Below are 12,926 nucleotides of genomic sequence, written 5' to 3'. Positions count from 1 at the left end.
GAATAAAAGATTCTAATATTTGTTTTCCCCACAAGGAGCTTATTGAACTCAGAAGAATGCTTCTGTTTTTATATTGACAGGAAGTAATACTTAAGAGGGCTGCTGATTTAGTAGAAGCACTCTATGGTATGCCACATAATAACCAGGTAAATGCATTCTACTTCAGCAATTCTATAACATGGCTATTTCTTACATGTACAGCTAGACCAGGGGCTAAAAGGATGTGATACTACAATGGGAGACACGAATAAATGTAGAGGGCGATGCCATATCTGGGGTGGGGTTTAGTTTGCTTGTTTCCTTTTTTAAAGGGTGTGAATTTAGTGTTTGTAAAAGCACCATGGAGGCATTTCCCCACTTTCACCAGATCCTATATAATATGGGCAATGTTGTGCATTATGACTTGCCACCAGTGATTTTTCCATCTTCCCCTAAAGAGAGCTCTAAGGTGGAGCAAGTCCAGGCTCCAGCCCCATCCTTCCAGTTGGTCTTTTTATACAAAGTGTGGCCGCTGGGACTGAGACTTCCAACTCTCTTACCACAGATGTCAGGATTTATCAGGAAGGCAGCAGCTCCTACAAGCATTAGCTCTCTGTCAGCCAGCTGGTTCAGAAAGAAAACCTTTAGCCTTTGGACAGGGAACTGTTTCATTTGAGGCTGTAAGAAGAGGTTTGTCAGAGTCTCATTGGTAACTCTTCTATTTTTTTTTTTCCCCTACTTATCCTGTAGGAAATAATCCTGAAAAGAGCTGCAGACATCGCCGAAGCACTCTACAGCGTCCCCCGCAACCACAACCAGCTCCCCGCCCTCGCCAACACCTCCGTCCACGCGGGAATGATGGGAGTCAATTCCTTCAGTGGCCAGCTCGCTGTCAATGTCTCCGAAGCCTCCCAAGCCACCAACCAGGGTCAGGAGAAGACTCATCTTCCTCTCTCTATGGATCTTTTCTGATAGAAGTCAGGGGGGCGCGCAGGGAGTGGCAGAGGGATGGCTCAGGGCTGGGAGCAGGGCTGGGAGCAGGGCTGGGCAGCCCATCCCACACCCTTGGATGACGCAGGATGGGGCTGCCCTAACTCAGGGAAAGCACTTCTGCATGTCTCTAACTAGCTTTTCATTCTGCCCAGAGTAACACTTGTATTTGTGTCTAAATCCCACTAATTTTAATCGGCTCCAGCATGTACTTAATGTTAAGTACTTGCATATATATTTTCCTGAGCATGGATGATCTCTCAGTCTGGGCCTTGTGTAGCATTTCTTTATAACACAAAATTATCCCTTGAATGTTTATCTACTTCATTTGGGTTTGTTTTGCAAGAGATTTGTTTTGTGTTTTTTTCAGAGTTTGAGCCTTTCATAAATTTTACAACAAGCAAAGAATAGAAATGTTTACAAAGACATTTTCAGAGCTTGTCTAATTTTTAAAATAAAGTGGTTTTCCCTTTGTTTAAAATCAGTATTGGTTTAATTCCCACACTTAAAAATAAAAAATAGCTGAAGAATATTTTTGTAAAAGCCCTTTGCATTTTGCCCTCTCCTTTGCTCAGCTCTATGCATTCTCCAAATTAAAAATATACTTTAATGAGAAAGTGTTAGGACAAGGATGTTTCTAGAATAGCAGACAAAAACTTTTTGCATTACACTAAAAAAATAAAAAATTACATTCAGATTGAATTATTTTATGCTGTGTGTTAGGAAGAAAAATTGGCAATTTTTCTTCTAGGAGTGAAAATGTATTTTCGTATTTCTGTGCTTCTAGAAACAAATCTTTCTTTATGAATATTTGGATATGAGTTTCCTAAAATGCCATTTCAGAATTAGGTAGAGATTCAAATTTTAACTTGCTGTCAAATTTGATGCTCATTTCCCACCAACATAATGATCAGACCAAGGCAGAAGGACAAAGGATATCCCACAAGCTGGAGAAATGCACTACATTTCCTGAAGTATGCAGTGAGCATCTGAGATGTGTTAAATGACAGCGACATCAGAAAAGAGTTAACAACAATCACGTGCTTTTAACATACCTTGAGTGGGTCTGGACTCCTCACTCTGAAAATGTAGGTCATGTTTACTTCATTTCCTACAAGCAGCGCTTTCAGAGTGAGCGTTCATCTAACACCCAGCGGTGATCTTTGCTCCAGGGCATCCATGGGTTGCCTGGGGAGCTCTGGAGGCTCCAGCCTCCCTCCTCCACCTTTGTGCTCCCTCCAGCAGCGACCTGGGCAGGGAGGCGTCCCGATTTGGGTCCCTGGTGGTCCTGGGGGGTCAATCCCATCCCTCCCTGTGCTCCCTGGCTGGACTGAGCTCCCCCTTGGTTTGTGTAGGAAACTGTTGTGGGGCTAATTCCAGTTTCTGACTGTGTTCCCTCCCCACACAAGGTTTCACTCGCAACTCCAGCAGTGTGTCACCTCATGGCTACGTGCCAAGCACCACCCCGCAGCAGACAAACTACAACTCTGTCACAACAAGCATGAATGGCTATGGGAATGCTGGAATGTCAAATTTAGGCGGTTCTCCAACCTTCCTGAATGGATCTGCTGCCAATTCTCCCTATGCCAGTGAGTATTTTATGTATTTTCTGTATTTTGCACATTTTTATTAGAAGGAGGCAGTAGATTTTCTGTGATGCTCAATATTTATTTTCTATTTTGAGCACTTGAAATAGAATTTGGTCTTTTCTCTACTCTGCAAGGCACGGACCTTTGATGCACTTTGAAGACCTTAGTGTTGCCAGAAATTCTCTTCTCTGTTTTAGTATTATTATTATTATTATTTTTTATTATTATTATTTGGGAGTCTTATTAAGAGCTTGCAAAGCATAATGTCTGTCATGATTTAGTCTGATAGTTTCATAACTTCCCTTATACTCTGTAAATAAGAAACACTGTCCTCAACTTCTGAGCAAATAATATGTTCATAACCTTTATAAAGATTATGAATTACTACTGGGCCTAAGCTTGATTGTTTATATTCCACTTGCTTTTTAAGTAGCATTACTTTGACTTCACTGAGTCAGTAAAATATGATTCTGTGTTTTAGTGTCAGTACAGTGAATGCCACAGAAATGTAAGTCATACAAATCATACATTCCATGGCGTGAAGAGCTGCTGGTCTACAGTCCCAGTCATGGAAATATTTATGTGCAGGACTAACTTTCTGCATTTTGATATTAAAGGTTTAGTAAGCTGTTTAAATATAAATACGTTTCTATTGGTAAAGGCCTATGAACCTATTCTGCAGCTGCTCGCTCAGCTCAGTAATCCCTGGTCACATGAGAAAATTAAATGAGCAGGACCTGCCCAATTCCTCTGACATTGCTCATGAGGCATAAAGGATTCCACTGACATCTGTAGAAAGCTGACAGCAGAATCAGGATGGAAGGTCTGGACATATAAATAGATTTATAGGCTGGGACTGTAGCATGGACAGGACAAACCAACTGCTGAAGGTACCAAGGTTTACACAGCAAATCTGAAGTTAATGGTGTAACAGCAGTAATGAATTATTTTGAATTGAATCAGAATCAAAAAGGGGATAGGAACTCTGAATAAAATACTTAACTCCAAGGCTTCTTATCTGCTGCAAATTTAGAACAAATTATTTACCCACACAACTAGTACTTATAACCTGGGAATTGCTAACCGGTGATTATTTTTGTACTCTAATAATAATGTAACATGTAATGTTACAAAGTACCTTACTTATTAAGTTGGATTTACTGTCACAGAATCTGCACACTCTGAATTCATAATATAACATGATTGATGAGACATCTCCTCTTGGAAGCAGATGCCAGTAATTCATTTAAAATACTGTAGCAGTGTATTATTTCATATTTATGAACGAAGTCCTCTTTAGAATAGCACTTCACTTCCTAGCCCTGGTTCTCTATTCTATTTATATTTTGGGAGGTTTTCTTGGTAGATCTGTCATTCTGCTAATGTCTAATCCATTGAATCAGAAAATGCTTCAATCATGACCTGAAAATTAAAAGGTGGCGTTCTTAATTAAATCAATAAACTAATTGCTGTATAGTAGCAATTCAATTTAGGTGCTTTGATTGCTCTCCCTTAGCAAGTACTTCCAGACACAGAGTGACTTCAGACTAAGATTGTATCTGTCAGACTGTGAAACTTTGAACGTTTAATTTCCATTAATTGATTTCCTCAGTGTTAACAAATATGATATCAGATTCTCAAATAAGAACTTAAATAGGGTGATTTTTATCTACATAAATGCAAATAAAATAATAATTCAAAGCCCAGATGATCATAATTTTACTCTATAATACGTAATTATTCACAGCCCACTTGTATGTCTAAGCAGTTTCTAAACAGGACAAAGAATGGAAGAATGGGATGTCACTTTTGGTCCTTTTTTTTTTTTATTGTTGGATAAGAGGGGAAACTGGCAGGGCTTTCTGAATATTATAGTTAGCTTTACTGTCGTGAGAAGAAATTTGCTTAAAAGCTTGATGGTAAATACATGAACCAAAGATATTTGTTGTACTATATAATAAAATAAGGGTTTAAGGATATCTGTGTTTAAAGACTGAGCTTCCCATGTAGCACATCTGCATTTTGAACACTCAGTTCAACCCTAAAAAGCTGGAGAGCATCCAAGAATAGTTCTCTTGCTCCTGAAGCCTGTTATTATTGAGTACTAAGGAATGTCTTTTTGGGGGTCTTTCTTCTCTCTAGTTGTGCCATCAAGTCCAACAATGGCCTCCTCCACTAGCCTCCCCTCCAACTGTAGCAGCTCCTCTGGGATTTTCTCCTTCTCACCAGCCAACATGGTCTCAGCGGTGAAACAGAAGAGTGCGTTTGCGCCTGTCGTGAGACCCCAAACCTCCCCGCCTCCCACCTGCACCAGCACCAATGGCAATAGCCTGCAAGGTAGGTGGAACCAAGGCTGCAGGAGGTGGCTGCTCCCAACTGTGAGCTCACGGTGCCTCATGAGGCTCGAAGCGACACCGAGTTGTCCCAGGGGAGCGAAGGCAGTGGGGGATCCCCGGTGGGCTCTGTCCTGAAGTTTCCTCCTGTAAATAGTATCTGGACTCCATCCCCAGCCCACCTTGTACCCTGCAGGTGTTTGGCAACCACCCTATCTCTAACTCAACTAATACTGCTGAATTGAGAGGCTGTGTCTGTTAAAGCACAGACCTACTGTTTTGATAAACACAAGTAATATTTCAGCTTACTAATACCGTCCTTTTTCTTTCTTTCCTCTCTTATTCCCTGTTGTCGTCCTTTATCAGACCAGTCTTTTGTGGACTCTAGCAAGTACTCCACTGCAGGGTCTCTCCAGGGGCTGGCCTTCTCCTGAAGTACGTCACTCAATCTTCCCTTCCTTTTTGTCCTTTGTCATAGTACACTTGCGCAGAAATCCTACTGAGAGCAAATAGACCGTTACAGAGCTTGGCACAAACCTTCCCTTTCATAAATAGGAGATGCATTACAAACTAACAGCAGTGTTTTCCACTTTAACTCACACCAGGGCAAACATTAGTTTCCACTGATTAATGTACTCCGGTGCCAATTAATTCCAGAAATGGCACAGGGCCTTTTGGAAAGCCTATTGAACTGCTGGTATCAAGGTGCTGCTGCTTTTCTGCATCCCTTCCCCTCTCATTGCAAGCATTAGTATCTAAATCTGTTTGAAGGGGTGATGCACGTGAGGCAGTGACAGACAAAAGCTTGGCAAACTGAGGGTGCAGCAAAGCCCAGCACTGCCCTTCTCATTGTTTGGCTCAGTCTGTTTTACAACACGGTGCCTAAACCTCCCCATGTGTTTCCCTCACTGCACATCAGTGTGCTGAGAGAGGTATTTTCATGCTTACTTAGATCCAGGGGTTTCCTTAAGCTGATGCAGCCAGCTGCCTCCAGCTGCCAGAGGTGAGAAAGATCTCGTGGTGTGCATTGTGCTTCCCCCAGACCTGAGATTTGTTTCCTTTCCACGAGCCTGTGCAAACTACCCAAAGAGCATCGAGTGGGGAATAAAATCCATCCTTTTTAAAGCCAGGTTCAGAAGATGTGCAGAGCAGGATGGTTGCACAAACTCCACGTCACTCCTCAATCTCTGGAAAGAGGAACACTGGGCTTGAAGACAAAATACTGATAGCACCATTAACAGCCAAAAAAATCTGTATGCAAGCAGAATGGAAGGAACTCATTCATAAAAGCTTGGCTCTATTGTGCCTGAAGGAAAGCATTGTCCTCAGTGCATGTTACCCTGGTGAACTGGGAGAAGGAATCCTTCAAGGTGCACACACACACACACACACACAGAAACTGTGCAGAAGCTGTAAATTTACTAGGAACTAATAAGCAGAACTTGGGTACCTTCAGTTAGGGCTTCATTATAAATACAAACTGTGTCAGGAGTAAGACAAAACAAAATTTTCAGGTGAACTGCAGCATTTAGGAGGTTCATTTTTGAACATTTAAAAGAATTGGCAGTGCTGACATGCTTCAAGTTTTAAAAGCAACAGCTAAAAATATTTCTCATCAGAAAGAAAAAAAAAACAAAAAACCCCAAAAAACAAACTTTTGAACACGTTAATGTTTTTTTCCTCTCTTCACCTTGTCCCATCTTCTTGTTGTGGATGGAGAGAAAAAATGAGTAACAGGAGAAAGCTTTTTCAGGCACTCTTTCTCCTTTCACAAGACACAGAATTCTCAGGTTCCGTGTAGTTATGAAAAGCAATTATGGAATGAGCCGAGAGCACCGGACACAACTGGAGCTGATTGCCTCCTCATTATGTCACGTCCACATCCGCAATGCCCAGAAACCACACAGATCTGAGCGTTTCCTCTAATTTTTATTTAGCAATTCAGTTTTCATAATAAGAATGAGACACCAAGAGATGGTTCATTTCTAGGTCATCACTGAACTTGGGGGTGAGTTAAAGACACACAGCCTTTGGTCCTTCTGACACCACCTGAGGCTCGTAACAATCGCTCAGAGATGCACTGCCTGTTGTGCCTTAATGCTTAAATAAACAACCATGTATAAGGAGGCTGTCTTATCTCTCTTGGGCTTCTGGATACATCAGAAAGCAATCAAGCTTTCCTTACGTAGCTTAGATATCAGCAGAACTCACTAAAACAGCAGCCAGGCTTATCTGTTGTTCTCTTTGCCATGCAATTTTGTAAAACCCCAAATGCATTATTTTTGTAATTTGCTTGCAGCAAATACAAATTAGTATATGATAGAAGAAATAAAGGCCATTGGTGGGAGCTTTTCTATTCTCTGCCCTCCCTTTTTGGAGGTGGTGTGATCTCATACCTACACTGTTTCCCACTGATATCTCTGTTTTCAGGATCAATAACAGGCTACAGCTGAGAGAATTTGCATGACTAGATGCAGCACTTATGGAATAAAAGTGGAGTGATATAAATGAAGGCTTGGAAAGAATGGAAATATCAAAGCTTTTAGGCAGAAAAGATATCATTTGCCTTGTAATTTAATTCAGAATTTCAGAGCTCTTCAAAAACAATAATGCTTTGAAAAAATGACCTAAGATCTGCCTCTGTGCCATTTGTTTCCCACAGAAAAAGGTGCACGGCTGATCTGTAACCACAGGGAAACGTCTAAATCATGAAGGGAGGAATTGCAATTATCTCACCTTTTTTGGGCTCCTACCCAGGGTAGACAGCTGTCCTGTCCCAAGGGACACAATTCTTGACCACTTATCGGTGAAATTGATTTGCTTCTGATGAATCTTTTGGATTGAGAATTTTTTGTTGGAATAGTATCTTTACATTTTCTGAAGAAGGGATACTTTTTCTAAAGCAAAGCAACACCTTGTCCTAAAGTGTCCTCTATGCTTCTCATTGAAGTGTCTTCCTGTAGGACTTAAAGCAACTTAACTCACTGTTCTATCCCTTTTATCCTCACTCTCAGCTCCTTGAAGAACCCTTATGTGGGGGGACACATTCAGTACAGTGATTCCACATGACAAATTCCAGTAATTGAAATGCTGTTGCAGTGTGCCACCTCTGAGGGTGGCCTGCTGCAAACATGTTGGATGTGTTTTGCATTCTCTCCTTCTCCTCTCATTTTATTTCATTTAATCAGTGCAGTTTACTCGAGCTGTTCTCCCCTTGCTGATTAGAGTTGTAATTCTTGCACATATGGTGGTGTTTGTGGAGAAAACATTTCCCTCCTCTCCCCCTCCAACCCCAAATCTGTGAGTCTTTTACTTTGGCTCTGTTCTTATCAAATAATTGCAGCTGTAATTAAAGCACAATGAATCAGCACCAGTCACGGGGTTGAGTCCTTCCTTAAGAAATTACATGTCCAGATGTCTGGAATGGCAGGCAGCTCCAGCATTTAAATCATGTGCCCGGGAAGTGCCACCAACCTGAAGGCGAATCTGTTTTCTACCTCTTGGCAAATAACTGTACAACTGGCACTTTAGAGACACATTCTTTTTACAGTTTCCATCATAAACTTCCATGACTACCCCTGTAATGATGTGCTTGCTCACAGTGTGTCACCTGGACACTTGGGATGTCTGATCTGTGTCCCCTGTAAACAGAGAGAGATCGAGCTGGAGGTCACCTTATGTGCAAAACTGTAGCTGTTGACTTTTAATAAATGTCTCCCTGCTAAGAGAGGTGGTGGTTTCATAAAAAGTGAGGTAGGAAGCTTAATAAAGAAATGCTGATGATTCAACTCAGCCAGCAAAAGAGAAAACATCCTAAATTAAAATTCACCTACGACTCACTTGATGGAGTTGGTGGTGTCTGCTACAAGTGGAATAAGAAAGATGCTGGTCTGCTAAGCCACGAGTTAAACACATATTTCAATTTGAAAATTGGATTTGAGTGTTTAAGTCCTTTTCTGAGCACCTGGAAATGCATACGTGAGTCCCAGGGATGAACACTGAGCTTTGGGAGGACTGGCACAGGTGAGTGACCCATGCCAGAGTGCTGCTGCAAGGGACAGCCCTCCAGGGCCATGCCAGTGGTGGCCTGTGGGACTCCAGCTGTTTTCCCAAATGTGGTGCCAGTACCTGCTTTGCTTTTAAAAGAGTAACAGAATGTGTGGCAACGGTTGGGTCGAGTCAAAGCCTCCTGAGCATTTTGGGAATTTGAAATGAAAAGCAGAAAAACAAGTTGGGGCCTGATACTGATACTAAGGAGGGACAATTTTTCTACAGAAAACCAGTAAATTCAGCGAAGTCACTTGCAATTTGAATCACTTTTCAGTTAGAAGGAAACTTGCCATTTTTATTGTGTACATAGCTGTCTCTTATGAGTGATACTTACATATGAATTTAACTCAAAGTACATCTGACTACATTGCTAGTAAATGTTTAAAGCTCTGAGGATTTTAAAAGTTGCTTGATAATGCAGAAAATTAACTTTTTCCCTCTCTCTCTCTCTCTCTCCCTCTCTCCCCTCCCTTTCCTTCCAACAGCTATATCTGGCATGATTGTTCCCCCCATGTGAAAGAATTGCCTTGAAGAATTTTATTAATGAAGAGGTTGAATTCTGCTTCAGAGAGAATCTGATACAAGTCCCAGAGTGGAACTTTTTACTCAGGCCTTTTTAAAAATAAAAAAGAAATAAAGAAGGATCTTACAATAACTGCAGATTTTTAAACAAAACAAAAATCACCATCCTTGCAAATACTGAAATTAACAATCCACAATTGCAAGGTGTTGATTCAAGTTGTCCATCCCAAATACCTGGGAGATATATTTATTGTATGTTGATAAAAAATCCACTTTTTTTTTTTTTTGGGCGGGGGGTGGGGGCTTGCTTTTATTTCCTTCTGGTTTTTTGTGGTTTTTTTAAGGCTTGATTTAACTCAACACCATTTGTCTTTTATAAATCATACAATTACACAAGGGACACTAGAGATGGAACTCCACATTTTTAATTTATGATTTTTTTTTCTTTTCCAAGCTGTGTGAAGGAAAATGAAGTGGTGTCATTTACATACAAGTCTGTATGGGACAGAATAGAAGTGCCAGTTAGTTTTTCGTAGAAGAATTATGGCCATTTAATTAAGGGTCGGCTCATATATGTTGCTTCTCCAGTGGTGACTTGCTGATATGACGCATTTTTAATGTTCTAATTAAATAGATATCACTCCCTAGAAAGCTGATATTTTTGGATTATGAGGGTAGGGTGAGGGGCGGGATCAGTAACCTCTGCCTTTAATACCAGGCTGAAAAATTGTGTAAATAATACACCAAGAAAAGTTCATCAGAGAACACCAGGTTGGAAGGGGAGTTAAGGTCCAACCTTTCTTGACAAAAAGCTGGTGGAAGGGCAGGTAAGGATGGAAATATCAAATCTGACTCCTCTGGAAGTGCAAACCCAGTGCCTGTAGATGCAATGCCAGACTTGCAGAAGAGGAGAGCACGGCGCTCTCTCTTTGGGTGATGACATCTCAGACCCCTCCAAACGAGCGGCCTTCCCCAAGCCCAGCCTCAGCTCAGCTGTGCCCTTTGGCTCTGGCACGGGGGGCACAGCCTCAGGCTGGGTTTGCACCCTCCCCACCCCGAGGCTCTCCTGGCCGAGGCTCCCACTGGCATCGTTCCTGTATCAGTCGACCCTCCCAGTTGGTACCACGCTCTATCCAGGACAGGGAACTGCTTTTGAGTAGTGAAACATGAGTTTGGGGGTGGGGGTGGGGCTCTTAGGAAGGTTTCAAATCCAAACCATAGCTTCTGTTTTACGAAAAAATTTTGCTATCATTATCTGGGAAGTGTTCTTACAAACTATTAGTCAAAGAGGCAGCAAAGCTCCGAAGATGCATTACCTGATATTTTTTCTTTGCTGTTGTGTTTTGTATGTAGTTATAAATACTGTAGATTTTTTGTGATTTTTTGCCAAAGTTGTTGTTCTATTTATACATTTTAATGTCTTAAGACAGTTTTTCAATATCACAAAAAAAAAAAAAAAGAATTTTACTGCATATTTTGCAAAAAGAGCTCACTACCTTTAGCTTGCACATACTTGCAAATTAATTAAAGAAAAAAAAGCTTTTTGTTTCTGTTTTTTGTTTGTTTGTTTTACGGGGGATTTTGTAAAATATCCATATAAATAATGTATTTATCTTTGGAATTTGTACATTGCTTTTTGTCCCCTACAAGTTTATTTTATTGTGTATGTTTGCTATGTGAAAAGTGCTGATTTGTTTGGTCATTCACCGTTGTATTAGCTGTTTAAATGTGATTTTAATACATTTCATTTATAGGGTTGTTTTTTTAGTATTGTTTAAAACCATGCTTCCATTTTTTTTTTAATTTCCACCCAAAAGCCATTGTCTATTTTTGTATTATTTGTAAGTTAAGAAGTTTTTTCCAATATATGGCAAAAAGTAGCATATTATTCTTGTAGCATTTAGTTATGTAGATTTTAAAAAAAAATGTATCCTTTGCTTTTGAGGCTTAACAAAAACTAATGCTGTTTTACTCTATTAATATGCATGGGATTTCTCCTCTTTGGAGTGACGCATTTTTGTGCATTAAATATGGGGAGAAACTTCATAGAACTCAATGAAAATACTTTCTTTCTTAAGTCTGCTTGTATATTTCTCTGTCTTTCACATAAATATAAACCAGCAGATTGGATGCCTTAACAATGCAAATCATAATCATTTCACTTGTACATTGTACTGTGCACCAGAACTGTCAATCATCACTAACATTCTAAGAAAAAAAAAAAGGAATTGAAAAGCACAAAAGAACTGTTTTGTTACCTTAAAACAATATAACTTTTTTCTAGTCGAGCAAGAAATCATTTACAACGATGCTGCAACTGTGCATGCTTCCTGTATGAATTTTGCAATGGTTTTCACTAGAATGTCACAGTGTGATCTTTGGGGGGAAGGGAAAGAAAAACAGGATTTTTTTTTTTTTTTCATGGTGAGAAAATAAAAGAAGAGAAAACTGGAAAAATGTGAGAGAGATCAGTTTATTGCTTCTCTGTATTCCAAGCGATTATTCTAATTCACATAATGAGCAACAGCACGACAATGTAATCAAATTTAAAGCCATATTTTGTCCAGTGACACCGTCGATTTCTCTTGTAGAGCTCCACTCAGTCCTAGTGATTCTGACACCACTTTAGCCACATTTGTAGTCTCTATTCCAGTGTCCAAAGAGCCTTTGACAATGTGCATAATTCCATTTTGTTGCAGCTATTTATCATGGTCTGATGAATGGGAATTTATCAAAAATCTCCCCCGCACCACCCTTTGTCTTTTACAAAGTAAAAGATGCAGCTGTTTACAGAATATGGCTTTAAGTGGAAACATTCAGATTTCAGTTTTAACAAGGTGAAGCTTCACAATGACTGGATTGCATAAAGTAATGCCTATTTCCTCACAGTTGTACTAGGATGCAGCTAAAATGAAGTCATCTCTGAAACTACTAACCTTTCACCTTCTTATCTAAATCTTTTTGAATAGACACACACACTGTACAGTTCTATTGTTAGAGAAACTAACTACTGTAGAGATTGTTATAATTTTTTTGCAGAAATTCAAGCTGTAAAAACTTTTCAACTTTCACAATATTTAATTAAAGTTACTTCCTGTCTGTGAATACAGCTCCTAGTTGTGTGTTTATTTTTCTGCTTCTGCTAGTCTGTAGATGAGAAAAAAATAAAATATAGAAGCCAGAGGCTCCTGAAATTAAGGAGAGACTGAAATTCATGGAATTATACAGTGAATCGTGGTGAATGCTGGTGCACTGAAACACCTTTTCCTCTGTCTCCAATGGATTTCAAAGGATCCTTGCTCAGAATGCTGAAGTTTATCCTGTTAATCTTATTATTTCCATTTTTTAAATCTATTGTTTGCCAGAAGGGCCAACCTATTTATTCTAGTGGATTTCAGGGGCATATTTGGCTTTAGATGCTCAGCTGCAAGAGCTGTCTCTCTCAAAACACAGTGATCATGGA

General features: G+C 40.0%; 1 protein-coding gene across 9 annotated transcripts in view; it reads left to right on the top strand.

Moving 5' to 3' along the window:
* LOC121657806 (transcription factor COE1) overlaps nucleotides 1–12,568 on the top strand; it is a 270,761-nt gene extending 258,193 nt beyond the window's left edge. For 5 of the 9 annotated variants that reach the window (XM_042013919.1, XM_042013918.1, XM_042013917.1 and 2 more), the window contains exons 12-17: nucleotides 81–146; nucleotides 730–907; nucleotides 2,379–2,558; nucleotides 4,701–4,895; nucleotides 5,258–5,326; nucleotides 9,427–12,568. In XM_042013919.1, the coding sequence (XP_041869853.1) occupies nucleotides 81–146; nucleotides 730–907; nucleotides 2,379–2,558; nucleotides 4,701–4,895; nucleotides 5,258–5,325 (687 nt within the window). In that variant the 3' untranslated portion in view covers nucleotide 5,326; nucleotides 9,427–12,568. The remainder of the gene's footprint in view (nucleotides 1–80; nucleotides 147–729; nucleotides 908–2,378; nucleotides 2,559–4,700; nucleotides 4,896–5,257; nucleotides 5,327–9,426) is intronic. The other 4 variants (XM_042013922.1, XM_042013923.1, XM_042013921.1 and 1 more) reach the window with 1 other exon arrangement.
* Nucleotides 12,569–12,926: the final 358 nt, after the last annotated feature.

The sequence above is a fragment of the Corvus kubaryi genome, unplaced genomic scaffold (assembly GCF_017639235.1).
Source record: "Corvus kubaryi isolate FWS band 111438036 unplaced genomic scaffold, C.kubaryi_AGA036_p1.0 split1-37374, whole genome shotgun sequence".
Classification (NCBI taxonomy): domain Eukaryota; kingdom Metazoa; phylum Chordata; class Aves; order Passeriformes; family Corvidae; genus Corvus; species Corvus kubaryi.
The sequence above is the reverse complement of the archived record's forward strand: the minus strand, read 5'-3'. Positions and strand labels throughout refer to the sequence as shown.